This window comes from Pseudopipra pipra, chromosome 13 (assembly GCF_036250125.1).
Source record: "Pseudopipra pipra isolate bDixPip1 chromosome 13, bDixPip1.hap1, whole genome shotgun sequence".
In the NCBI taxonomy this organism is placed as follows: domain Eukaryota; kingdom Metazoa; phylum Chordata; class Aves; order Passeriformes; family Pipridae; genus Pseudopipra; species Pseudopipra pipra.
In genome coordinates, this window is record NC_087561.1 from 17,324,466 (window position 1) to 17,350,785 (window position 26,320).

The window sequence follows — 26,320 nt, forward strand, 5'->3', positions numbered from 1 at the left end:
AGAACGGGCAGGAAGCACCCACGGGGGCACCCCCACTCTGACAGCTGCTCCAAGGGCTCCCTGCCACATGTGGAACACGGACGTGTCCCTGAGGGATTGACAACAAATGCTGTCCATGTCAGGCAATCACAGCTGTTCTGAATGTCCTCCAAGCCTCTCCACAGTAAAAGGGGAGAAGCCCCGCTTGGTACAGCGAGGGCTGTGCCGTGAGGGCTGCTGGGGAGGAATCTCACTCTTCCTGGAGTCAGCTACTGTTGTCAAATACCTCTGAAATCCTCGGGATAACAGAACCCTCAAACCCTGCATTGCTAGTGTTAAAAAGCAAGGCGTTATTTTATTCACAGCACTATGGGCTGTGGGTGACTAGCCAACAGCCTCCACACAGACACGGATTCAAAACTTATTATTCCATTTTTCCATGGAAGAGCAGAGTTGATTTCCAGATGAGTTTTAGGCAGAAAGATGAGCTTTACATCAGGAGGTAAGCTGACAAGTCACTGCGAGAAAGGGAGGTCAGGCTCCAACAGGAGAGCAAGATTCAACATTCCAGGGGTCAAGAAGCCACCCAAAACCATTGCAGCGTGGGGAACCTTGAACGGCTGTTTCCGTGATGTCACAGGACTGTTGCCCCACTGTCGCTGTGATGTCACTGAAGTGCTGGGTGGCCACTGCAGTGTCCGTGGAACGCTCTCATTCAGGCACCAAGGGCCTCGGCTTGCGGTGCAGTTCGTCACGTGCTCGTCGCAGAGGAGTCTTCGGATTGAGGATTTCTCAGCGGAGAGTTGTGAACGGGCGTCCAAGAGGATTTTTCAGATCGAGGAGCTCTCAGTGGAGACCCTGCAAACCAGAGAGCGGTTTTCTTTCCCCCCCCCCCCCCCAAGGGGCTGTGCCCCTTGGACTGCAGCACAGCTTTGCTGAAATGTTTCGGCAAATCTGCGCTGCAGTTCATGATTTTGTGCTGTTTTCATCAAATTTATATTTTTCTCCAGACAGGTCCTGCCAGGTGACGGAGTTCCCGAGAGGTGAGTAGTGTTTGTTCCTGGGGGCAGCATACCTGGCTTTGGCATGGCTGTGTTCTTTATGCTCTTCCTTAGGCACTGAGATGATTTAGAAACAAAACTGCCCTTAAGATGCCCTTAGTTTGGTAGAACTCCTGTCAACAGCTTTGTCTGAAAAGGGGGGGGTCTGTGTGTGGACAGCATTTGGAATGGAACTTGAGGGGGTTCTGTGCCCTCCACTGGATAGCCTGTGGAGTCTGCAATTTCCTCACTTTGCTGGTTCTACCAGTACGACTTCCAAAATGCAGGCTTGGGAGAGCTTCTCAGAAGTTCTTCTAAAAACTGTTCAGTTATCTCCAGAACTGAGGGGAAAGCATCCTTTTTGCTAAATTCCATAATTAAAGGATTTGATCACACCAATGACCTCTGAGATAAAATGCCAGCTTCCAAACAGTGCAGGCTCCTGAACCCAGGAGCTGTTCGTGTGCTAGAATGGCTAGAGGGGATTTTTTGGACAGTTTTTCTGGGGAACCATTTTCCGCAAGCTAAAGAGAACTGATGCTTGCCATTTATTAAAAGAAAAACCAAAAGCCAACAGAACAGAAAAAGGAAAAAAAAAAAAAGAAGAGGAAATTTCTTTAGCTCTTCAGCTAAAGCTGCTTTAGCTCTTGGGTAGAACAGAAGCATTGACTGTTAATGGACAGTTTACATTTGCTTGATGGAGTTTCTATTTGTTTTATTTCCTGGGAAAACAGCATAAAAAATAGACAGGAAACTGTAGAAGATGAATATGGGGTTTTGTCCTCTTCTCTTGCTTGCTGTGCAAAAGAACTGCTGCTCCTGGAGAGATGTTGTGAAAGAAAAATGCTCTTTATTTGGGTTGCCTTGTGTGATGGGATTCCCCACAAGAGGCAGTTTTCTGACAGCGTCTGGTTCATTTTGCCTTGCCCATTGCAGACGGAATCACCAGTGGATATGGAGGTGGACAGAGAGCAGCCCATCCTTCTGTGAGTGGAAAAGGAAGCTTTGACGTTCCTAGTTTTTAAGAATCATGGAGCGAGCTGTGAGCTTGGCCTGCTACAACAGAGTGCCAGCCTGAGAGGCTGAAAGCAAGTCCATGAAAGAAAGTCCATGTCAGTGCCTTTGCAGCAGCAGCAGCAGCAGCCAAGGCATCCCTGGCTGTTTTCTCATTTTCTGTTCAAGAGCTTTTAAACAGAGGAAGATCTGGGTTTGCAGGCAGAAGATTTTTTGCTGATTTTAGCCATGGTGGGATATCTAAGTCAGAGCAATATGCAGCACTGTCTAACTAGTTGGTAAAGAGAGCAAATTTGGGACAATGGGATGTAATGCCCTGCCACTGAGAGGCAGCTGGGACTGTGGAGGGATTTCAACTCCCCTAATTTGATAGAGAGTTAAATTGGCCTGGGACATACGCACTGTAGAACTGAGGACCGTAGGACCAAGTGCATGTTAATGGCTGTCTTGTGTTTCCTTTGTCCCAATCCCAAGGACGTGCCAACCCAGCTGGAGACTCCCAGAAATCCGCCGTCTGTGTTCCGATCCTTCCTGCAGTCTTACCTGTACGGGAATGTGAGGCCCCGATGGCCCACCAAGCAGCTTCTGCAGACAAAGTGGCTGGAGGTGAAACAGCTGTCCAGGGATGGGCTTTGTCATCAGCCAAACTCAGAGGCATCAGGAGGCCTCCTCTCCTACTAATCTCCAGTCTTAGTGCTTTTCAAAAGACAAATAAGTAGCATCCTAGAATAATTACGCTTGGAAGGGACCTTTAAGTGGCATCTAGTCCAACCCCCCTGCAACGAGCAGGGACATCTTCAACTAGACTGGGTTGCTCAGAGCCCTGTCCCACCTGACCAGGGATGGGGTATCCACTTCCTGTGCCAGTGTTTCAGCACCCTCATTCTAAACAATGACTTCCTCAGATGTAACCAGAATCTCTCCTCTTCCACTTGAAAACCATGACCCTTTGTCCCATTGCAACCGGGCCCTTTGAAAAAATGTCCCCTTGAAGGATTGAAAGGCCACAATAAGCTCTCCCTGGCACCTTCTCTTCTCCAGTGCCATCTGTCTTGGCCTTTCCTCCGAGGCAAGGTCTTCCACCATCTGGTCCTGTCTGTGGCCCTGGCTTGTACTTTGGGAGGACACTTGGTTGTACCTGGTGGCAAAAGACCTGGAGTAGAATAATAGCAGGTCCAGAGGCTGCAATGGTGTTGGTGGAGGGGGACCCAAGGAAGCAGTCCCAGCCAAGTGATCGGAGAATTGCCTGTGAGAAGGAAGGGGCTGTGGGGAGCTCACTGCGAGCCTCAGAGGGGGCCCAGCTTGTCCCTCCTGCCCCACTCTTTGAGGTTTCTGCCACTCAAGGAGGGACAGCTGAGCGGGCCTTGTCCCAGCCCCATTTGCTGCCTGGCACATTCAAGCAGGCCAGAAGTGCTCCAGGGTTCTGGCAGGTTTTGTGGCAGAGAGAGGGAGCTGCACAAGGTGCCACTGGGCTGTCCCTGCTGGGAAGGAAGGTGGCAGCCAGCACAGGGAGGGGCAGGGGTGGAATGCACACACTGCTCTCCCTGCAAGCCAGAGCTGAGTCCATCAGCGCTCTGCCCCTTGTGTCCCTGCTCTTGTCTGGGTGCTGAGAACCTCCACCTCAGTGCTCTTCAGAACAATACACAGGCCTGCATCCTCCTGGGGTTGACCTTGCTTAGAGGTACGGGAATTTCCCGAGGAGGGGCTTATGCTCCTCATCAGTTTTCACTCCTAAAATAGCCCAGGTCTTTAGAGAAGAGGAACCTAAGGGAGTCCTTTGAGTTTTCTGAAATGGAAAAAGGCCCGAAACAGCAAGTGGCATTCCCGAGCACTGGCAAGGCAAACCTCCTTGCTGCAGACACCTTGAGAAATTGATTAAGGGCCTTAGGGGCCATGTTTGCCTGTGATAGCAAGGTCCTGGACATGAAGTTGGAGGTGTAGATGGTGCCCTCAGTCCTCCTGATGTGTATTGCTGGTAACCAGAGGAATCCTGCTGAAGCCTGTGGGAAACTGCATTTGGAAAGTAATGGCTCCTTTCTTTCTGTGTTTTTTCCTTTGGGCAGCATCCATTTTTAGAAAGATCCGATAGTCTCACCAACAACAGTCCTCTGCTCGATGCAGCCAGGAGATTCCTTACAGAGAGGGTCACAACACCATCACCAGAACCTCTGCTGGCTCCCTCTGTTTCTGGACAGGAGAGTAAGGAAGAGCAAGCAGAGAAGGAAAACGTGAAAGCAAAGCCTGAAGGAATGAAATCAGTAAGTGCCAGCTTTGGTTAGCACTGCCTTTGGTGTCATTCAGAGCTGCAAGTTCCTGAGCAGCCAGTGCTTGCCATGCATGGCTGAAGAGTGTGAGGGCTGTAGCCCTGCCATGACATGGTGCTTCAGCCCAGCCACTGACACCTGGAAAAGAGGTTTTGACCCTTCCTGTTTAGTCTTTAGATTGCCGTGCAGGATTCCTAGGAGACAGGAGAAACTGTCCCCTGGATGTACCTGCCCCTCCACAGGGCCTATTTCAGAAAATCCATGAACAAGAAATTGGCCAGGCCCTTGTGTGAAATGACCCTTTTGTTATTGTGTGTAACTATCCAACCTTGCAAGGGACAGAATGGTGACTGTCCCTGACTCTACTGACTCTCCCCAGGGCACAAACGTGACAGCAGAACCTCTCCTGGCTCCCTCTATTTCCGGACAAGACATTAAAGAAGAGGAAGTGGACAATGAACTTGTGGCTGTTGTTGGAGGTGGAGAGCCTGAAGAAATTAAATCAGTAAGTGCCAGAGTACATTAGCATTGCCTTTGGTGTAATTTAGAACTTGTGATGAGAGCAAGCTTGCTTTTCATGGCTGAAGACTGTGTGAGGGCTGGAGTCCTTCCATGACACTGTGCTTCTACCCAGTCACTGACACCTGGAAAAGGAATTTTGACTCTTCCTGTTTAGTCTTTAGATTGCCGTGCAGGATTCCTCGGAGACAGGAGAAACTGTCCCCTGGACGTACCTGCCCCTCCACAGGGCCTATTTCAGAAAACCATAAAAAAAAAGAACAAGAAAGTGGCCCTGTGTGAAATGACCCTTTTCTTATTGTGTGTAACTATCCAACCTTGCAAGGGACAGAATGGTGACTGTCCCTGACTCTTCTGACTCTCCCCAGGGCACAACAGCAGCACCAGAACCTCTGCTGGCTCCCTCTCTTTCTGGACAAGAGGGTAAAGAAGAGGAAGTGGACAATGAACCCGTGGCTGTTGTTGGAGCCGCAGAGCCTGAAGAAATTAAATCAGTAAGTGCCAGAGTACATTAGCATTGCCTGTGGTGTAATTTAGAACTTGTGATGAGAGCAAGCTTGCTTTTCATGGCTGAAGAGTGTGAGGGCTGGAGTGCTGCCATGACACTGTGCTTCTACCCAGCCACTGACACCTGGAAAAGGGGTTTTGACCCTTCCTGTTTAATCTTTAGATTGCCGTGCAGGATTCCTAGGAGACAGGAGAAACTGTCCCCTGGATGTACCTGCCCCTCCACAGGGCCTATTTCAGAAAATCCATGAACAAGAAATTGGCCAGGCCCTTGTGTGAAATGACCCTTTTGTTATTGCGTGTAACTATCCAACCTTGCAAGGGACAGAATGGTGACTGTCCCTGACTCTACTGACTTTCCCCAGGGCACAACACCAGCACCAGAACCTCTGCTGGCTCCCTGTCTTCCCGGACAAGAGGGTAAAGAAGAGGAAGTGGACAATGAACCCGTGGCTGTTGTTGGAGCCGCAGAGCCTGAAGAAATTAAATCAGTAAGTGCCAGAGTACATTAGCATTGCCTGTGGTGTAATTTAGAACTTGTGATGAGAGCAAGCTTGCTTTTCATGGCTGAAGAGTGTGAGGGCTGGAGTCCTTCCATCACATGGTGCTTCAGCCCAGCCACTGACACCTGGAAAAGGGGTTTTGACCCTTCCTGTTTAATCTTTAGATTGCCGTGCAGGATTCCTAGGAGACAGGAGAAACTGTCCCCTGGATGTACCTGCCCCTCCACAGGGCCTATTTCAGAAAATCCATGAACAAGAAATTGGCCAGGCCCTTGTGTGAAATGACCCTTTTGTTATTGTGTGTAACTATCCAACCTTGCAAGGGACAGAATGGTGACTGTCCTTGACTCTTCTGACTCTCCCCAGGGCACAAACGTGACACCAGAACCTCTGCTGGCTCCCTCTGTTTCCGGACAAGACATTAAAGAAGAGGAAGTGGACAATGAACTTGTGGCTGTTGTTGGAGCTGCAGAGCCTGAAGAAATTAAATCAGTAAGTACATTAGCATTGCCTTTGGTGTAATTTAGAACTTGTGATGAGAGCAAGCTTGCTTTTCATGGCTGAAGACTGTGTGAGGGCTGGAGTCCTTCCATGACACTGTGCTTCAGCCCAGCCACTGACACCTGGAAAAGGGGTTTTGAACTTCCAAGTTGAGCCAGTGTCCCTGGCAGGACACATAGGAATAACTGTGCCCTGGGGTTACCTGCCCGTCTGAATAGCCTACTTGAGAAAATCTAAGCAAACTGAACAAGAAAGTGGCCTTTTGTGAAGTGACCCTTTTGTTATTGTGTGTAACTATCCAACCTTGCAAGGGACAGAATGGTGACTGTCCCTGACTCTACTGACTGTCTCCAGGACACAACAGCAGCACCAGAACCTCTGCTGGCTCCCTCTGATTCTGGACAGGAGGTTGAAGAGAAAGAAGTGGAGAAGGAACCTGTGGCTGTTGGAAAAGTCATGCCTGAGAGAAGGAAATCAGTAAGTGCCAGCTTTGGTTAGCACTGCCTTTGGTGTCATTCAGAGCTGCAAGTTCCTGAGCAGACAGCGCTTGCTCTTTGGGACTGAAGATTGTGCGGGCTCTAGCCCTGCCATGACATGGTGCTTCAGCCCAGCCACTGACACCTGGAAAAGAGGTTTTGAACTTCCAAGTTGGAAGTTCACCTTCCTTGCAGGACACGTAGGAATAACTGTGCCCTGGAGGATCCTTGCCCCTCTGAATGGCCTAGTTGAGAAAATGCATGAAAATTGAAGAGGAAACTGCCCATGAACTCGTGTAAATCCAGTCTTTTCTTCTTGTCCATTCACTTGGTGAAGTGGGCAGCAAAAGACAGTTTAAGAGCCTGACTTGTGGCCAACAGCATCTTCCCAAGGGTTTGCATTTGAACTATGATCTCAGGGCAGCTCTGCAAGCCACCTTTCTCACAGAACCTAATTCTTGCCTCAGATCCTCAAGAGGCCTGGTGCTGCTGCAGAACCACAACCTAAAAAAGTCACCTTTGCTGACACTGAAATGCCAAGCACAAGCACCGGGAAAGGCGACACTCCGAAGAAAAGCATTCTGAAGAAAAGCATTCTGAAGAAAAGCATTCCAAAGAAAATCACGCACCAGCCGCCAACGCTGTCCCCACTAACACAACTTTACCTTAATGACCTCAGTACGTATCATGTATTTCCTGTCTGGAACAGCAGTCCATGGTATGCATGTCAGCTTTAGTTCTACTAAAGGAAGAGAGGAAGCAACAGAGCACTGTGGCTGTTCCTTCTGCCTCTGAGGGCAGCTGGGGCTGGATTCAGTTTTCCTGAGCTTCCATCTATGCTCCAGGCAAAGGCAGAGATGGTTTCTGGTTGAGCAGAAGGCTTTGACCTAGTGAATGACCTAGTGAACTCCTGTGTGCAGAGGGCTAAACCCAAGAGAATATTAGGGTTCCTAAATTCTCTTTAGACTCCTGACTCCTCACAAGTCATTGGAGTACAAAGACTTTGCCGAAATCTCTAAGGTTGAAGACAAGCAGTGTGGTTCTTCAAATGGCCCAGGCAAGGTCCTCTTCAGAACTCAGCCTGCTGATCCGTGATGAGGGTCCTAGTTCTTAAAGCCCCATCCTCAGGGATTAGAACTTAAGATGCTGCTCTTGAACACCATAAAGGCTTTTTTTTGGCAAACTGCTGAAAGGTTGGGCAGATTCCATCCTCTCCTGTAAACACCTGATAATATTCTTTCTGTTCTGAAAATGGCACTTGTTCACAACAGTAGATTCCAAAACTCAATTTAATTGTCAAAATTTAATTTTTAATGCACTTAACTTAGTGCATTCAAAACTACTAAACCTTTGGCCGAATCACACGGAGTGTTTCTCTATAAGAAAATAAGGGCTCTGTTGCTCCAGCTCTCCTTAATGTTTGTAGACAACAAATTCTTTCATTGGTGCCTGTTCTTTTCTGATTTCTGTCTGCTCTGAGCATTCCTCCATGGGCTTGGTTTCCTGTCAAGGTAAAGCCTCAAAAGACTGTGGAAAATCAGTCTTTGTGGAGCCACCTGTGCTTCAGAGCTGCCTCTGCTGTTGTGGTTATTGTTGTTGTTGTGGTTATTGTTGTTGTTGTTGTTACCAGCTGACTACAAAGGGCTCACAGCCCTGCACAGTGGGGCTGCCTTTTGGATCTGCTGCAAGGTGATATCTCTGTTTCACACGAGCATCTTTCATGTTGTTTCTTTCAGAGGGCATTGTGAGTGAGGGGAACCCTACGAAAAAATACACTGTACAGCAGATAATTGGCCAAGGGTAAGTCCAATCTCAGCTACTTCTACAAAACCATGGGCCAGGGATTTTGCTGGTGTCATATCAAGCATGCAGTTGGGGAAGCTGCAAACATGGGCAGACACTGGGCTTACATCCTCCTGTCTGTCAGTCCTGATCAGTATTTAATAACTGTGGTCAGAAGGCATTGTCAAAGACAACTCAATGCTGGCAGTCTCTTGCCTGGAACAAGGAGCAGGACGTGGAGTATGTCCTATGTTTTCTCCTGGCCACCCTGCATGGCAGAGGGCTGCTGGGCTGCTGGGCTGCTGGGCTGCTGGCTGAAGCCGAGTGTTTTATAAACACTCTGGGCAGCAGAGCTCTGCTCTCTGGGCTGGCTTTCTCACCCAGGGCCTAAACGCCTTCTCCTTTCTTGGCTGCTGCTCTGTTTCTAGGTCTTGTGGAAGAGTTTTCCGAGGAGTTGACATTGATACAGGAAGACGGGTAAGGGCCAGCACCCCCGGCAGTTTGTGCAGCTCTCGAGTGCTTTCCCCTCCACTGGGAGCTGTGGCCACAGCTCTGGGTGGCCACGAGATCTTTGCTGCAGAGACTGTTCCTCTGAGGGCAGACAAGTGTCAGCCTGCAACACACGGTTTGGACAGACCTTGTCCTTATTAAGTCCCCAAAAGAACACAAGGAGGGCAGGGGTATCTTTCAGAGAAGGACACCTTTGCTCAGACTTATTTACTGACTATGCTAATGCATCAGCTACTTGGTGGCTCCTTACCCAGCTGCAGTGCTGCACTTGGGAAGTGCACTTACACAGGAGTCTGCAAGGGATCTAAAGGCCCTGAGCGCTGCTCATAACCCCGGCCACATCCATAAAACACCCTAGAATGGGTTATTCCTTTTCAAACCCAGAAAAGAACTGCAAATAGGAACTGGGTTAAAAACGTTCTTTAGAGTTGCAAAATCCAACTTCAAGATGTTACAAAGTGCAGGGATTGTATTTTTTTGTGTAACCCTCATGACCTTTCAGGATGGGATTTCCTCCATTATGGATTGATTGTTTGCAGACCATTTGTCCAGAGTTTACAAGGCAAAATGTCTATAGCCATGTGTCCTGTAACTGGCACACAAGGGCGAGCGGAGGAATCGCCTCTTGTCCTGTCAGTTAAGAAGCTCTGGTGTCTAATCCCAGGCAGTTTGGCCCACCCTGGCTCCATCATTCCAAAGACACCTGCTCCATGTGCGTTGTGGTCCTGTGCAACAGACTTCTCAAGTCTGTGGCTTTCAATCTCCTTTTAGGTGGCCATCAAGATGATGTGTCTTTGCAAGGAAAAGTACGCAAGAGAGATAATTTTAACTGAGGTTTCACTCTTGAGTAGCGTGAGGCACCCCAATATCATTCGCTATATAGACAGGTGAGTGGTTTGGGATTATCACATTGAGGTTCATTGACACACTGCAAGCCAAAGGCTAAAAAGCCACTTTGGTCACTGGAAGAACATGGAGCTCTTCATTGTTTCTCGACTCTTCCAACTGAAGTGGATGAGAGGAGCTTGCCTTGTGTCTGCCTTGGCCTTTTCTGGTAATAGGTAGTTTGAAGCGTGTCTTCCAAAACCTGCATCTGCCATGTCTTCCTAAAGCCACAGCCCTTCAGTTCACTACCTCCCTGTTCTTTTGGGGTCTGGTTTTTTTCAAACTGATCATCATTTCTTTGCCTTAATGATACGTGCTGATAAACCCACCTAGAAATTATTGACCTTGGGGTTTTCCCTCTACTTTTTGTTGCTGTGGATGCCAGGAAGACTAGGCTCTTGTTTGCACAAACACACAATGTGCCAGGTTTTAAATGGTTTTCCCTGTTTCTGAATGCACTTTATGCAATGCTTTCCAAGGGGTTGACCAACATCTGCCCTCAGTGGTGCACACCCTCCTCCCATGGAGAAGTCTGTGTTGCCTGCTTCCTGGAGTTCAGGCTGGAAGGGATGAGTTAAGATGATGAAGCAGCTGATGGCAATGTCCTGGTTCCAGATTTCTCTCTGCTGTCACTAAACTGCATTTTTGCCTTGCTTGCCATCTAAGACATCTCCTTTTTCACAGATGAGCCTTTCTCATTTAGCCTGCTCAGATTCTCTCTTCATTTACAAGTGACCTGGCAAGAAAACTCAACTGCAGTCTTTCCCATAAGGTCATTTAGCTGGGCCCATTCATCTCCATGCTGTGGGTTTCTTCTTTCAGCTACCTTTTCAATGAACAACTCTGGCTGGTGATGGAATACGTGGAGGGATGCTCCTTAGCTACTGTGGTTTTCATACAAGCTCTTGAGGAAGAGATGATAGCCTCTATCAGTCGGGAGGTAAGGGATGCTGCCCTTGCTTCTGACAGCTTGGACAGGATGGTTCTTTGCAAAAGGTGGTAAGAACAGGAGTGATTTCCTGTTCAGAGCTTTGTTTCTGCGTTGCTGTTATGATGTGGAGAAGAAAAGAGCATCCAAGTGAACGGCCTGCCAGTCTCACTGCATTTCTTGTACTCTGTTATTATACTCCTATAATGTTGTTGTACTTTCTTTTTCAGTTTAATTTCATTTTATTTTATTTATTATTCCAAACTTTGCCACTTGAGGTATGTCTGCAATTGATGTGTCACCTGAAATTTGACCTTTTAGAGCCATTTCTTTTTTTGTGGGAAAAAAAATCAGCCTAATTAATTTTTTTCTCTCATTTCTTTGTTTAATCTCAGTGCCTGAAAGCCCTGGACTTCCTTCATTCAAATCTAGTGATCCACAGAGACTTCAAAAGTGCCAATATTCTTCTCGGAATGGATGGATCCGTCAAATTGAGTAGGTGTTCTTGGTCAGGCACAGCGTTCCTGGGAGGCAGGGTCTGGGGTTGCCTTTGAGTGCCTGCCAGTTCCCCAAAAGTGGTGCTGGTGGGAGTGCCCAGCCCACTGCTGTAAGCTGAGAGCAGAGTTGCAATGTGCAGAGAGCTCTAGAGAGGATGAGGCTGTCAAGAGTGCCTTTGGTTTGGGTATGTCCCTTCCAGAGGAAACAGAGCACAGCCACTCTTCCAGCTAGATTCAACACTGTGCTCTCAGACTGAGAGTGGGGAATTCTTGTGCTTGCTTTCATAATTCAAGCCGGTTTTAACAGTACTTGTTTTTGTCTGCAGTTGATTTTGGCTTCTGTGCTTGGCTTAATCCCTGGGAGAAGAAACGGAGGTCTTTAATTGGGACTCCTTTCTATATGGCACCAGAAATGTTGGCAGGAGACAAATATGATGCCAAAGTGGACATCTGGGCCCTTGGGATCACGGCACTAGAAATGGTGGATGGTCCTACACAGGTAAGGTGCAAATACTGTCAGAGAGCCCTGCCTTTCTCCCCTGAGCCATATCTTTCTCCCACTCACATCAGCTTGAACTAGTCCCACCAAGGCCCACGTCTAAAAGTGTCCTGGAGCACATCTGCTCACAGGAGAAGTGACATGTGCCAGTGCAGAAATGGGCCGTTTTGGCCTCCAACAATGCTTGAATTCCTCCTGTGCTCTTTGAACTCCCTTGGAGCTGGATCTCCCAATGGCAGGAATTTTTCAGCAGCAGGATTCTCCCGTTGGAGAATTACTGTGAGAAGCATTTCAAGGGGATCTGCAGGCCAGAAGTCTTTTCAAACTTGGACCAGTGCCCACTGCTTACCTGAGCCTTTCAGGGCAGGTCACTGCTTCTAGTACTGCCACAAGTATGTATTAGCCAGTACATTTCTAAAAGTAGGTTCTAGCACAGCTCCTTGTAGTAAGCCAATGTATTTCCAGGTTTGCAGTTGTAGATGCTAATTCCCTAAAATGAAATGACCCGCTCTTACACCAAAGGAGTGTGCAATAGGCCAGGAAGGTATACGGGGATAAAACCCCATGACTAACAGCTGAAACCAAGTTAAATGCTGCACAGTTAATTCCTGAGGAAGGCAACAATTATGGAAAATGTCAGTCTTCCAGTCCTTCTGAAAAAGGTCCCTGACTTTTCTTGGAAGACTTCTTTTGGATTGCATTTGCCTTGCAGAAGGCAGCAAAAAGAGTTGAAGGCAATTAGCAGGACTGGTCTGGATGCTGAAAATTCTCTGCTTCCTTAAGCTCAAATGTTGATCAGGGCTCCTGGAGAAGCCCCAGGTCAAGTCTCAGAAAGCAAGGACTGGCCTGTGCTGGAGCTCTTCCCCTCGGGGAGGGATGGTTAATGGCTGCCTTGTGTCTTTTGTCCCAGCCTAAGTACAAGCCACCCAAGCTGAAAACTCGCAGAAACCTGTCGCCTGTGTTCCGTTCCTTCCTGGAGTCCTGCCTGAAACGGAATGAGAAGCGTCGATGGACGGCCGAGCAGCTGCTGAAGGTAAAGTGGCTGCAGGTGAAACAGCTGTCCCTCCTGCCCCACTCTTTGAGGTTTCTGCCACCCAAGGAGGGACAGCTGAGCGGGCCTTGTCCCAGCCCCATTTGCTGCCTGGCACATTCAAGCAGGCCAGAAGTGCTCCAGGGTTCTGGCAGGTTTTGTGGCAGAGAGAGGGAGCTGCACAAGGTGCCACTGGGCTGTCCCTGCTGGGAAGGAAGGTGGCAGCCAGCACAGGGAGGGGCAGGGGTGGAATGCACACACTGCTCTCCCTGCAAGCCAGAGCTGAGTTCATCAGCGCTCTGCCCCTTGTGTCCCTGCTCTTGTCTGGGTGCTGAGAACCTCCACCTCAGTGCTCTTCAGAACAATACACAGGCCTGCATCCTCCTGGCGTTGACCTTGCTTAGAGGTACGGGAATTTCCCGAGGAGGGGCTTATGCTCCTCATCAGTTTTCACTCCTAAAATAGCCCAGGTCTTTAGAGAAGAGGAACCTAAGGGAGTCCTTTGAGTTTTCTGAAATGGAAAAAGGCCCGAGACAGCAAGTGGCATTCCCGAGCACTGGCAAGGCAAACCTCCTTGCTGCAGAGACCTTGAGAAACTGATTAAGGGCCTTATGGGCCATGTTTGCCTGTGATAGCAAGGTCCTGGACATGAAGTTGGAGGTGTAGATGGTGCCCTCAGTCCTCCTGATGTGTATTGCTGGTAACCAGAGGAATCCCGCTGGAGCCTGTGGGAAACTGCATTTGGAAAGTAATGGCTCCTTTCTTTCTGTGTTTTTTCCTTTGGGCAGCATCCATTTTTAGAAAAATCCGGTAGTCTCAACAACATGAGGCCTCTGCTCGATGCAATCAGGAGATTCTTTACACAGAGGTTCACAACACCATCACCAGAACCTCTGCTGGCTCCCTCTGTTTCTGGACAAGAGAGTAAGGAAGAGCAAGCAGAGAAGGAAAACGACAAAGCAAAGCCTGAAGGAGTGAAATCAGTAAGTGCCAGCTTTGGTTAGCACTGCCTTTGGTGTCATTCAGAGCTGCAAGTTCCTGAGCAGCCAGTGCTTGCCATGCATGGCTGAAGAGTGTGAGGGCTGTAGCCCTGCCATGACATGGTGCTTCAGCCCAGCCACTGACACCTGGAAAAGAGGTTTTGAACTTCCAAGCTGAGTCAGACTGTCCCTTTCAGGACACACAGCAATAACTGTGCCCTAGAGGGTAGTTGCCCCTCTGCACAACCTAGTTGAGAAAATGCATGAAAATTGAAACTGCCCATGAACTCGTGTAAATCCTGTCTTTTTTTCTCGTCCATTCACTTTGTGAAGTGGGCAGCAAAAGATAGTTTAAGAGCCCAACTTGTGGCCAAGTCTTCCGAAGGGTTTGCATTTGAAATAGGATCCCGGGGCACCTCTGCAAGCCACCTTTCTGACATAAACTAATTCTTGCCACAGATCCTCAAGAGCTCACCAATGGCAGCTGTTGCTGCAGCACCACAGTCTGAAGAAATCTCCTTTCCCGACACTGAAATGCCAAGCACAAGCACCGGGAAAGGAGACACTCGGAAGAAAAGCATTCCAAAGGAAATCACGTACCGGCCGCCAAAGCTATTGCCACTAACACGACGTTTCCTTGATGACCTCAGTACGTATCACGTATTTCCTGTCTGGTACAGCAGTCCATGGTATGCATGTCAGCTTTAGTTCTACTAAAGGAAGAGAGGAAGCAACAGAGCACTGTGGCTGTTCCTTCTGCTGAATCACACGGAGTGTTTCTCTCCAAGAAAATAGAGCTCTGTTGCACCAGCTCTCCTTAATTTTTGTAGACAACAAACTCTTGCATTGGTGCCTGTTCTTTTCTGATTTCTGTCTGCTCTGAGCATTCCTCCATGGGCTTGGTTTCCTGTCAAGATAAAGCCTCAAAAGACTGTGGAAAATCAGTCTTTGTGGAGCCACCTGTGCTTCGGAGCTGCCTCTGCTGTTGTGGTTATTGTTGTTGTTGTTGTTGTTGTTGTTACCAGCTGACTACAAAGGGCTCACAGCCCTGCACAGTGGGGCTGCCTTTTGGATCTGCTGCAAGGTGGTATCTCTGTTTCACATGAGCATCTTTCATGTTGTTTCTTTCAGAGAGCCATGTGAGTGAGGGGAACCCTACGAAGAAATACACTGTACAGCAGATAATTGGCCAAGGGTAAGTCCAATCTCAGCTACTTCTACAAAACCATGGGCCAGGGATTTTGCTGGTGTCATATCAAGCATGCAGTCAGGCAAGCTGCAAACATGGGCAGACACTGGGCTTACATCCTCCTGTCTGTCAGTCCTGATCAGTATTTAATAACTGTGGTCAGAAGGCATTGTCAAAGACAACTCAATGCTGGCAGTCTCTTGCCTGTAACAAGGAGCAGGACATGGAGTATGTCCTATGTTTTCTCCTGGCCACCCTGCATGGCAGAGGGCTGCTGGGCTGCTGGGCTGCTGGGCTGCTGGGCTGCTGGGCTGCTGGGCTGCTGGGCTGCTGGCTGAAGCCGAGTGTTTTATAAACACTCTGGGCAGCAGAGCTCTGCTCTCTGGGCTGGCTTTCTCACCCAGGGCCTAAACGCCTTCTCCTTTCTTGGCTGCTGCTCTGTTTCTAGGACTTTTGGAACAGTTTTCCGAGGAGTTGACATTGCCACAGGAAGACGGGTAAGGGCAGCACCCCCGGCAGATTGTGCAGCTCTCGAGTGCTTTCCCCTCCACTGGGAGCTGTGGCCACAGCTCTGGGTGGCCACGAGATCTTTGCTGCAGAGACTGTTCCTCTGAGGGCAGACAAGTGTCAGCCTGCAAGACACGGTTTGGACAGACCTTGTCCTTATTAAGTCCCCAAAAGAACACAAGGAGGGCAGGGGTATCTTTCAGAGAAGGACACCTTTGCTCAGACTTATTTACTGACTATGCTAATGCATCAGCTACTTGGTGGCTCCTTACCCAGCTGCAGTGCTGCACTTGGGAAGTGCACTTACACAGGAGTCTGCAAGGGATCTAAAGGCCCTGAGCGCTGCTCATAACCCCGGCCACATCCATAAAATACCCTAGAATGGGTTATTCCTTTTCAAACCCAGAAAAGAACTGCAAATAGGAACTGGGTTAAAAACGTTCTTTAGAGTTGCAAAATCCAACTTCAACATGTTACAAAGTTCTGGGATTGTATTTTTTTGTGTAACCCTCATGACCTTTTAGGATGGGATTTCCTCCATTATGGATTGATTGTTTGCAGACCATTTGTCCAGAGTTTACAAGGCAAAATGTCTATAGCCATGTGTCCTGTAACTGGCACACAAGGGCGAGCGGAGGAATCGCCTCTTGTCCTGTCAGTTAAGAAGCTCTGGTGTCTAATCCCAGGCAGTTTGGCCCACCCTGACTCCATCATTCCAAAGACACCTGCTCCATGTGCGTTGTGGTCCCGTGCAACAGACATCTCAAGTCTGTGGCTTTCAATCTCCTTTTAGGTGGCCATCAAGAAGATTTTTGTTCTCGACAGAAAGAACAAAAGGGAGCTTGTTTTAACTGAGGTTGCAGTCCTGAAGAGAATGAGGCACCCCAATATCATTCGCTACATAGACAGGTGAGTGGTTCTGGGATTATCACGTTGAGGTTCATTGACAAACTGCAAGCCAAAGGCTAAAAAGCCACTTTGGTCACTGGAAGAACATGGAGCTCTTCATTATTTTATAACTCCTCCACCTGCAGTGGACGGGAGGTGCAGGGCACAGGTCTCTTAGCTCCTTCAGGGAGGAGCTTGCCTTGTGTCTGCCTTGGCCTTTTCTGGTAATAGGTAGTTTGAAGCGTGTCTTCCAAAACCTGCATCTGCCATGTCTTCCTAAAGCCACAGCCCTTCAGTTCACTACCTCCCTGTTCTTTTGGGGTCTGGTTTTTTTCAAACTGATCATCATTTCTTTGCCTTAATGATACGTGCTGATAAACCCACCTAGAAATTATTGACCTTGGGGTTTTCCCTCTACTTTTTGTTGCTGTGGATGCCAGGAAGACTAGGCTCTTGTTTGCACAACCACACAATGTGCCAGGTTTTAAATGGTTTTCCCTGTTTCTGAATGCACTTTATGCAATGCTTTCCAAGGGGTTGACCAACATCTGCCCTCAGTGGTGCACACTCTCCTCCCATGGAGAAGTCTGTGTTGCCTGCTTCCTGGAGTTCAGGCTGGAAGGGATGAGTTAAGATGATGAAGCAGCTGATGGCAATGTCCTGGTTCCAGATTTCTCTCTGCTGTCACTAAACTGCATTTTTGCCTTGCTTGCCATCTAAGACATCTCCTTTTTCACAGATGAGCCTTTCTCATTTAGCCTGCTCAGATTCTCTCTTCATTTACAAGTGACCTGGCAAGAAAACTCAACTGCAGTCTTTCCCATAAGGTCATTTAGCTGGGCCCATTCATCTCCATGCTGTGGGTTTCTTCTTTCAGCTACCTTTTCAATGAAGAACTCTGGCTGGTGACGGAATATGTGGAGGGATGCACCTTAGGCGATGTCATTTCCATACAAGCTCTTGAGGAAGAGATGATAGCCTCTATCAGTCGGGAGGTAAGGGATGCTGCCCTTGCTTCTGACAGCTTGGACAGGATGGTTCTTTGCAAAAGGTGGTAAGAACAGGAGTGATTTCCTGTTCAGAGCTTTGTTTCTGCGTTGCTGTTATGATGTGGAGAAGAAAAGAGCATCCAAGTGAACGGCCTGCCAGTCTCACTACATTTCTTGTACTCTGTTATTGTACTCCTATAATGTTGTTGTACTTTCCTTTCTAGTTTAATTTCAATTTAATTCATTTATTATTCCAAACTTTGCCACTTGAGGTATGTCTGCAATTGATGTGTCACCTGAAATTTGATCTTTTAGAGCCATTTCCTTTTTTGTGGGATAAAATCAGCCTAATTAATTTTTCCTCTCGTTTCTTTGTTTAATCTCAGTGCCTGAATGCCCTGGATTTCCTTCATTCAGATCTAGTGATTCACAGAGACATCAAAAGTGACAATATTCTTCTCGGAATGGATGGATCTGTCAAACTGAGTAGGTGTTCTTGGTCAGGCACAGCGTTCCTGGGAGGCAGGGTCTGGGGTTGCCTTTGAGTGCCTGCCAGTTCCCCAAAAGTGGTGCTGGTGGGAGTGCCCAGCCCACTGCTGTAAGCTGAGAGCAGAGTTGCAATGTGCAGAGAGCTCTAGAGAGGATGAGGCTGTCAAGAGTGCCTTTGGTTTGGGTATGTCTCTTCCAGAGGAAACAGAGCACAGCCACTCTTCCAGCTAGATTCAACACTGTGCTCTCAGACTGAGAGTGGGGAATTCTTGTGCTTGCTTTCATAATTCAAGCTGGTTTTATCAGTACTTGTTTTTCTCTGCAGTTGATTTTGGCTTCTGTGCTTGGCTTATGCCCTGGGAGAAGAAACGGACATCTTTCATTGGGACTCCTTTCTATATGGCACCAGAAATGTTGAGAGGAGACAGATATGGTGCCAAAGTGGATATCTGGGCCCTTGGGATCATGGCACTAGAAATGGTGGATGGTCCTACACAGGTAAGGTGCAAATACTGTCAGAGAGCCCTGCCTTTCTCCCCTGAGCCATATCTTTCTCCCACTCACATCAGCTTGAACTAGTCCCACCAAGGCCCACATCTAAAAGTGTCCTGGAGCACATCTGCTCACAGGAGAAGTGACATGTGCCAGTGCAGAAATGGGCCGTTTTGGCCTCCAACAATGCTTGAATTCCTCCTGTGCTCTTCGAACTCCCTTGGAGCTGGATCTCCCAATGGCAGGAATTTTTCAGCAGCAGGATTCTCCCGTTGGAGAATTACTGTGAGAAGCATTTCAAGGGGATCTGCAGGCCAGAAGTCTTTTCAAACTTGGACCAGTGCCCACTGCTTACCTGAGCCTTTCAGGGCAGGTCACTGCTTCTAGTACTGCCACAAGTATGTATTAGCCAGTACATTTCTAAAAGTAGGTTCTAGCACAGCTCCTTGTAGTAAGCCAATGTATTTCCAGTTTGCAGTTGTAGATGCTAATTCCCTAAAATGAAATGACCCGCTCTTACACCAAAGGAGTGTGCAATAGGCCAGGAAGGTATACGGGGATAAAACCCCATGACTAACAGCTGAAACCAAGTTAAATGCTGCACAGTTAATTCCTGAGGAAGGCAACAATTATGGAAAATGTCAGTCTTCCAGTCCTTCTGAAAAAGGTCCCTGACTTTTCTTGGAAGACTTCTTTTGGATTGCATTTGCCTTGCAGAAGGCAGCAAAAAGAGTTGAAGGGAATTAGCAGGACTGGTCTGGATGCTGAAAATTCTCTGCTTCCTTAAGCTCAAATGTTGATCAGGGCTCCTGGAGAAGCCCCAGGTCAAGTCTCAGAAAGCAAGGACTGGCCTGTGCTGGAGCTCTTCCCCTCGGGGAGGGATGGTTAATGGCTGTCTTGTGTTTCCTTTGTCCCAAGCCTAAGCACAAGCCACCCGAGCTGGAGACTCCCAGAAACCTGTCGCCTGTGTTCCGTTCCTTCCTGCAGTCCTGCCTGAAACGGAAGGTGAAGCGTCGATGGACGGCCAGGAAGCTGATGAAGGTAAAGTGGCTGCAGGTGAAACAGCTGTCCAGGGATGGGCTTTGTCATCAGCTAAACTCAGAGGCATCAGGAGGCCTCCTCTCCTACTAATCTCCAGTCTTGGTGCTTTTCAAATGACAACTAAGTAGCATCCTAGAATAGTTTGGCTTGGAAGGGACCTTTAAGTGGCATCTAGTCCAACCCCCCTGCAACGAGCAGGGACATCTTCAACTAGACCGGGTTGCTCAGAGCCCTGTCCCACCTGACCAGGGATGGGGTATCCACTTCCTGTGCCAGTGTTTCAGCACCCTCATTCTAAACAATGACTGCCTTAGATGTAACCAGAATCTATCCTCTTGCACTTGAAAACTATGATCCTTTGTCCCACTGCAACCGGGCCCTTTGAAAAAATGTGTCCCCTTGAAGGACTGAAAGGCCACAATAAGCTCTCCCTGGCACCTTCTCTTCTCCAGTGCCATCTGTCTTGGCCTTTCCTCAGAGGAAAGTTGGAGGTCTAGATAGTTCCCTACGTCCTCCTGATGTGTATTGCTGGTAACCAGAGGAATCCCGCTGGAGCCTGTGAGAAACTGCATTTGGAAAGTAATGGCTCCTTTTGTTCTTCTTTGGTTTTTTGGTGCAGCATCCGTTTTTAGGAAAATCCAAGAGTCTTGCCGAGATGACTCCTCTGATTGATGCAGTCAGGAGACCCAGAACAGCGGCACCAGAACCTCTGCTGGCTCCCTCTCTTTCTGGACAAGAGGGGAAAGAAGAGCAAGTAGAGAAGAAAGTTGTCAAAGCAAAGCCTGAAGGAGTGAAATCAGTAAGTGCCAGAGTACATTAGCACTGCCTTTGGTGTCAATCAGAGCTGCAAGTTCCTGAGCAGACAGCGCTTGCTTTTTGTGGCTGAAGATTGTGAGGGCTGTAGCCCTGTCATGACATGGTGCTTCAGCCCAGCCACTGACACCTGGAAAAGCAGTCTGGAACTTCCAAGTTGAGTCAGACTGTCCCTTTCAGGACACACAGCAATAACTGTGCCCTAGAGGGTAGTTGCCCCTCTGCACGACCTAGTTGACAAAATGCATGAAAATTGAAGAGGAAACTGCCCATGAACTTGTGTAAATCCAGTCTTTTCTTCTCGTCCATTCACTTTGTGAAGTGGGCAGCAAAAGACAGTTTAAGAGCCTGACTTGTGGCCAACAGCATCTTCCCAAGGGTTTGCATTTGAACTATGATCTCAGGACATCTCTGCAAGCCACCTTTCTGACATAAACTAATTCTTGCCACAGATCCTCAAGAGCTCTGCAATGGCAGGTGTTGCTGCAGCACCACAACCTAAAGAAGTCTCCTTGCCCGACACTGAAATGCCAAGCACAAGCACTGGCAAAAGAGCCACTGGGAAAAAATGCACACAGAAAACAAGCACTGGGAAGAAAAGCTCTGCAGAAACCAGCACAGGGAGAAAAAGCTCAGACCAGCCACAACTGATATCCTCACTAACAAGTATTTACCTCGCCGATCTCAGTACGTATCATGTATTTCACTTCTGGTGGAGCAGTCCATGGTATGCATGTCAACTTTAGCTGTACTAAAGGAACAGAGTGTTTGTCGAGCCACCTGTGCTTCAGAGCTGCCTCTGTTGCTCTTGTGATTGTTGTTACCAGCTGACTACAAAGGGCTCACAGCCCTGCACAGTGGGGCTGCCTTTTGGATCTGCTGCAAGGTGGTATCTCTGTTTCACATGAGCGTCTTTCATGTTGTTTCTTTCAGAGGGCATTGTGAGTGAGGAGAACCCTGTGAAGAAATACACTGTACAGCAGCAAATTGGCCAAGGGTAAGTCCAATCTCAGCTACTTCTACAAAACCATGGGCCAGGGATTTTGCTGGTGTCATATCAAGCATGCAGTCAGGCAAGCTGCAAACATGGGCAGACACTGGGCTTACATCCTCCTGTCTGTCAGTCCTGATCAGTATTTAATAACTGTGGTCAGAAGGCATTGTCAAAGACAACTCAATGCTGGCAGTCTCTTGCCTGTAACAAGGAGCAGGACATGGAGTATGTCCTATGTTTTCTCCTGGCCACCCTGCATGGCAGAGGGCTGCTGGGCTGCTGGGCTGCTGGGCTGCTGGGCTGCTGGGCTGCTGGCTGAAGCCGAGTGTTTTATAAACACTCTGGGCAGCAGAGCTCTGCTCTCTGGGCTGGCTTTCTCACCCAGGGCCTAAACGCCTTCTCCTTTCTTGGCTGCTGCTCTGTTTCTAGGTCTTGTGGAAGAGTTTTCCGAGGAGTTGACATTGATACAGGAAGACGGGTAAGGGCAGCACCCCCGGCAGATTGTGCAGCTCAGCTCTCGAGTGCTTTCCCCTCCACTGGGAGCTGTGGCCACAGCTCTGGGTGGCCACGAGATCTTTGCTGCAGAGACTGTTCCTCTGAGGGCAGACAAGTGTCAGCCTGCAAGACACGGTTTGGACAGACCTTGTCCTTATTAAGTCCCCAAAAGAACACAAGGAGGGCAGGGGTATCTTTCAGAGAAGGACACCTTTGCTCAGACTTATTTACTGACTATGCTAATGCATCAGCTACTTGGTGGCTCCTTACCCAGCTGCAGTGCTGCACTTGGGAAGTGCACTTACACAGGAGTCTGCAAGGGATCTAAAGGCCCTGAGCGCTGCTCATAACCCCGGCCACATCCATAAAATACCCTAGAATGGGTTATTCCTTTTCAAACCCAGAAAAGAACTGCAAATAGGAACTGGGTTAAAAACGTTCTTTAGAGTTGCAAAATCCAACTTCAAGATGTTACAAAGTGCAGGGATTGTATTTTTTTTGTAACCCTCATGACCTTTTAGGATGGGATTTCCTCCATTACGGATTGATTGTTTGCAGACCATTTGTCCAGAGTTTACAAGGCAAAATGTCTATAGCCATGTGTCCTGTAACTGGCACACAAGGGCGAGCGGAGGAATCGCCTCTTGTCCTGTCAGTTAAGAAGCTCTGGTGTCTTATCCCAGGCAGTTTGGCCCACCCTGGCTCCATCATTCCAAAAACACCTGCTCCATGTGCATTGTGGTCCTGTGCAACAGACTTCTCAAGTCTGTGGCTTTCAATCTCCTTTTAGGTGGCCATCAAGAAGATTTTTCTCCGCGACAGAAAGAACAAAAGGGAGCTTGTTTTAACTGAGGTTGCAGTCCTGAAGAGAATGAGGCACCCCAATATCATTCACTATATAGACAGGTGAGTGGTTCAGGGATTATCACACCGAGGTTCACATGTGCCTTGTGTCTGCCTTGGCCTTTTCTGGTATACGTAGTTTGAAGCGTGTCTTCCAAAACCTGCATCTGCCATGTCTTCCTAAAGCCACAGCCCTTCAGTTCACTACCTCCCTGTTCTTTTGGGGTCTGGTTTTTTTCAAACTGATCATCATTTCTTTGCCTTAATGATACGTGCTGATAAACCCACCTAGAAATTATTGACCTTGGGGTTTTCCCTCTACTTTCTGTTGCTGTGGATGCCAGGAAGACTAGGCTCTTGTTTGCACAACCACACAATGTGCCAGGTTTTAAATGGTTTTCCCTGTTTCTGAATGCACTTTATGCAATGCTTTCCAAGGGGTTGACCAACATCTGCCCTCAGTGGTGCACACCCTCCTCCCATGGAGAAGTCTGTGTTGCCTGCTTCCTGGAGTTCAGGCTGGAAGGGATGAGTTAAGATGATGAAGCAGCTGATGGCAATGTCCTGGTTCCAGATTTCTCTCTGCTGTCACTAAACTGCATTTTTGCCTTGCTTGCCATCTAAGACATCTCCTTTTTCACAGATGAGCCTTTCTCATTTAGCCTGCTCAGATTCTCTCTTCATTTACAAGTGACCTGGCAAGAAAACACAACTGCAGTCTTTCCCATAAGGTCATTTAGCTGGGGCCATTCATCTCCATGCTGTGGGTTTCTTCTTTCAGCTACCTTTTCAATGAAGAACTCTGGCTGGTGACGGAATATGTGAAGGGATGCACCTTAGGCGATGTCATTTCCATACAAGCTCTTGAGGAAGAGATGATAGCCTCTATCAGTCGGGAGGTAAGGGATGCTGCCCTTGCTTCTGACAGCTTGGACAGGATGGTTCTTTGCAAAAGGTGGTAAGAACAGGAGTGATTTCCTGTTCAGAGCTTTGTTTCTGCGTTGCTGTTCTGATGTGGAGAAGAAAAGAGCATCCAAGTGAACGGCCTGCCAGTCTCACTACATTTCTTGTACTCTGTTATTATACTCCTATAATGTTGTTGTACTTTCCTTTCTAGTTTAATTTCAATTTAATTCATTTATTATTCCAAACTTTGCCACTTGAGGTATGTCTGCAATTGATGTGTCACCTGAAATTTGACCTTTTAGAGCCATTTCTTTTTTTCTGCGATAAAATCAACCTAATTAATTTTTCCCCTTGTGTTTCTTTGTTTAATCTCAGTGCCTGAAAGCCCTGGACTTCCTTCATTCGAATAGAGTGATCCACAGAGACATCAAAAGTGACAGTATTCTTCTCGGAATGGATGGATCTGTCAAACTGAGTAGGTGTTCTTGGTCAGGCACAGCGTTCCTGGGAGGCAGGGTCTGGGGTTGCCTTTGAGTGCCTGCCAGTTCCCCAAAAGTGGTGCTGGTGGGAGCGCCCAGCCCACTGCTGTAAGCTGAGAGCAGAGTTGCAATGTGCAGAGAGCTCTAGAGAGGATGAGGCTGTCAAGAGTGCCTTTGGTTTGGGTATGTCCCTTCCAGAGGAAACAGAGCACAGCCACTCTTCCAGCTAGATTCAACACTGTGCTCTCAGACTGAGAGTGGGGAATTCTTGTGCTTGCTTTCATAATTCAAGCCGGTTTTAACTCTATTTCTTTTTTCTGCAGTTGATTTTGGCTTATGTGCTTGGCTTCAGCCCCAGCGAAAGACATGGAGGTCATTTTTTTCAACACCTTTCTATATGGTATCAGAAATGTTGAGAAGAGACCGATATGATGCCAAAGTGGATATCTGGGCCCTTGGGATCATGGCACTAGAAATGGTGGATGGTCCTACACGGGTAAGGTGCAAATACTGTCAGAGAGCCCTGCCTTTCTCCCCTGAGCCATATCTTTCTCCCACTCACATCAGCTTGAACTAGTCCCACCAAGGCCCACGTCTAAAAGTGTCCTGGAGCACATCTGCTCACAGGAGAAGTGACATGTGCCAGTGCAGAAATGGGCCGTTTTGGCCTCCAACAATGCTTGAATTCCTCCTGTGCTCTTTGAACTCCCTTGGAGCTGGATCTCCCAATGGCAGGAATTTTTCAGCAGCAGGATTCTCCCGTTGGAGAATTACTGTGAAAAGCATTTCAAGGGGATCTGCAGGCCAGAAGTCTTTTCAAACTTGGACCAGTGCCCACTGCTTACCTGAGCCTTTCAGGGCAGGTCACTGCTTCTAGTACTGCCACAAGTATGTATTAGCCAGTACATTTCTAAAAGTAGGTTCTAGCACAGCTCCTTGTAGTAAGCCAATGTATTTCCAGGTTTGCAGTTGTAGATGCTAATTCCCTAAAATGAAATGACCCGCTCTTACACCAAAGGAGTGTGCAATAGGCCAGGAAGGTATACGGGGATAAAACCCCATGACTAACAGCTGAAACCAAGTTAAATGCTGCACAGTTAATTCCTGAGGAAGGCAACAATTATGGAAAATGTCAGTCTTCCAGTCCTTCTGAAAAAGGTCCCTGACTTTTCTTGGAAGACTTCTTTTGGATTGCATTTGCCTTGCAGAAGGCAGCAAAAAGAGTTGAAGGCAATTAGCAGGACTGGTCTGGATGCTGAAAATTCTCTGCTTCCTTAAGCTCAAATGTTGATCAGGGCTCCTGGAGAAGCCCCAGGTCAAGTCTCAGAAAGCAAGGACTGGCCTGTGCTGGAGCTTTCCCCTCGGGGAGGGATGGTCAATGGCTGTCTTGTGTTTCCTTTGTCCCAAGCCTAAGGACATGCCACCCGAGCTGGAGACTCCCAGAAACCTGTCGCCTGTGTTCCGTTCCTTCCTGCAGTCCTGCCTGAACCCGAATGCAAAGCGTCAATGGACGGCCAAGAAGCTGCTGAAGGTAAAGTGGCTGCAGGTGAAACAGCTGTCCAGGGATGGGCTTTGTCATCAGCTAAACAACTAAGTAGCATTCTAGAATAGTTTGGCTTGGAAGGGACCTTTAAGTGGCATCTAGTCCAACCCCCCTGCAACGAGCAGGGACATCTTCAACTAGACTGGGTTGCTCAGAGCCCTGTCCCACCTGACCAGGGATGGGGTATCCACTTCCTGTGCCAGTGTTTCAGCACCCTCATTCTAAACAATGACTTCCTGAGATGTAACCAGAATCTATCCTCTTCCACTTGAAAACCATGATCCTTTGTCCCATTGCAACCACGCCCTTTGAAAAAATGTGTCCCCTTGAAGGACTGAAAGGCACAATAAGCTCTCCCTGGCACCTTCTCTTCTCCAGTGCCATCTGTCTTGGCCTTTCCTCAGAGGAAAGTTGGAGGTCTAGATAGTTCCCTACGTCCTCCTGATGTGTATTGCTGGTAACCAGAGGAATCCCGCTGGAGCCTGTGAGAAACTGCATTTGGAAAGTAATGGCTCCTTTTGTTCTTCTTTGGTTTTTTGGTGCAGCATCCGTTTTTAGGAAAATCCAAGAGTCTTGTCGAGATGGCTCCTCTGATTGATGCAGTCAGGAGACCCAGAACAGCGGCACCGGAACCTCTGCTGGCTCCCTCTCTTTCTGGACAAGAGGGGAAAGAAGAGCAAGTAGAGAAGGAAGCTGCAAGTTCCTGAACAGACAGCACTCGCTCTTTGGGTCTGAAGA

The 26,320-nt window shown here is 48.2% G+C and overlaps 3 protein-coding genes across 3 annotated transcripts in view; all 3 read left to right on the forward strand.

The window, feature by feature from the left end:
• The first annotated feature begins 1,935 nt into the window (after window positions 1–1,935).
• Window positions 1,936–19,920, forward strand: LOC135421735 (serine/threonine-protein kinase PAK 3-like). Its single transcript, XM_064670422.1, has 10 exons — window positions 1,936–2,005; window positions 2,508–2,639; window positions 4,097–4,291; window positions 14,374–14,563; window positions 15,046–15,109; window positions 15,552–15,600; window positions 16,404–16,519; window positions 17,376–17,493; window positions 19,387–19,509; window positions 19,915–19,920. Exons 3-10 carry the CDS (start codon window positions 4,283–4,285, stop codon window positions 19,918–19,920), a joined length of 675 nt encoding a protein of 224 aa, XP_064526492.1. The 5' UTR covers window positions 1,936–2,005; window positions 2,508–2,639; window positions 4,097–4,282.
• On the forward strand, window positions 4,641–11,985 carry LOC135421218 (serine/threonine-protein kinase PAK 3-like). The gene is made up of 12 exons (XM_064669469.1): window positions 4,641–4,802; window positions 5,185–5,310; window positions 5,689–5,814; window positions 6,193–6,318; window positions 6,682–6,804; window positions 7,271–7,481; window positions 8,540–8,603; window positions 9,014–9,062; window positions 9,867–9,982; window positions 10,803–10,920; window positions 11,304–11,403; window positions 11,732–11,985. The coding sequence occupies exons 1-12, from the start codon at window positions 4,641–4,643 to the stop codon at window positions 11,983–11,985; spliced, it is 1,575 nt and encodes a 524-aa protein (XP_064525539.1).
• A 206-nt stretch (window positions 19,921–20,126) lies between the features above and the next one.
• LOC135421736 (serine/threonine-protein kinase PAK 3-like) overlaps window positions 20,127–26,320 on the forward strand; it is a 64,025-nt gene continuing 57,831 nt past the window's right edge. The window contains exons 1-3 of the mRNA XM_064670423.1: window positions 20,127–20,308; window positions 20,775–21,009; window positions 21,256–21,319. Of these exons, the coding sequence (XP_064526493.1) occupies window positions 20,165–20,308; window positions 20,775–21,009; window positions 21,256–21,319 (443 nt within the window). The 5' untranslated portion in view covers window positions 20,127–20,164. The remainder of the gene's footprint in view (window positions 20,309–20,774; window positions 21,010–21,255; window positions 21,320–26,320) is intronic.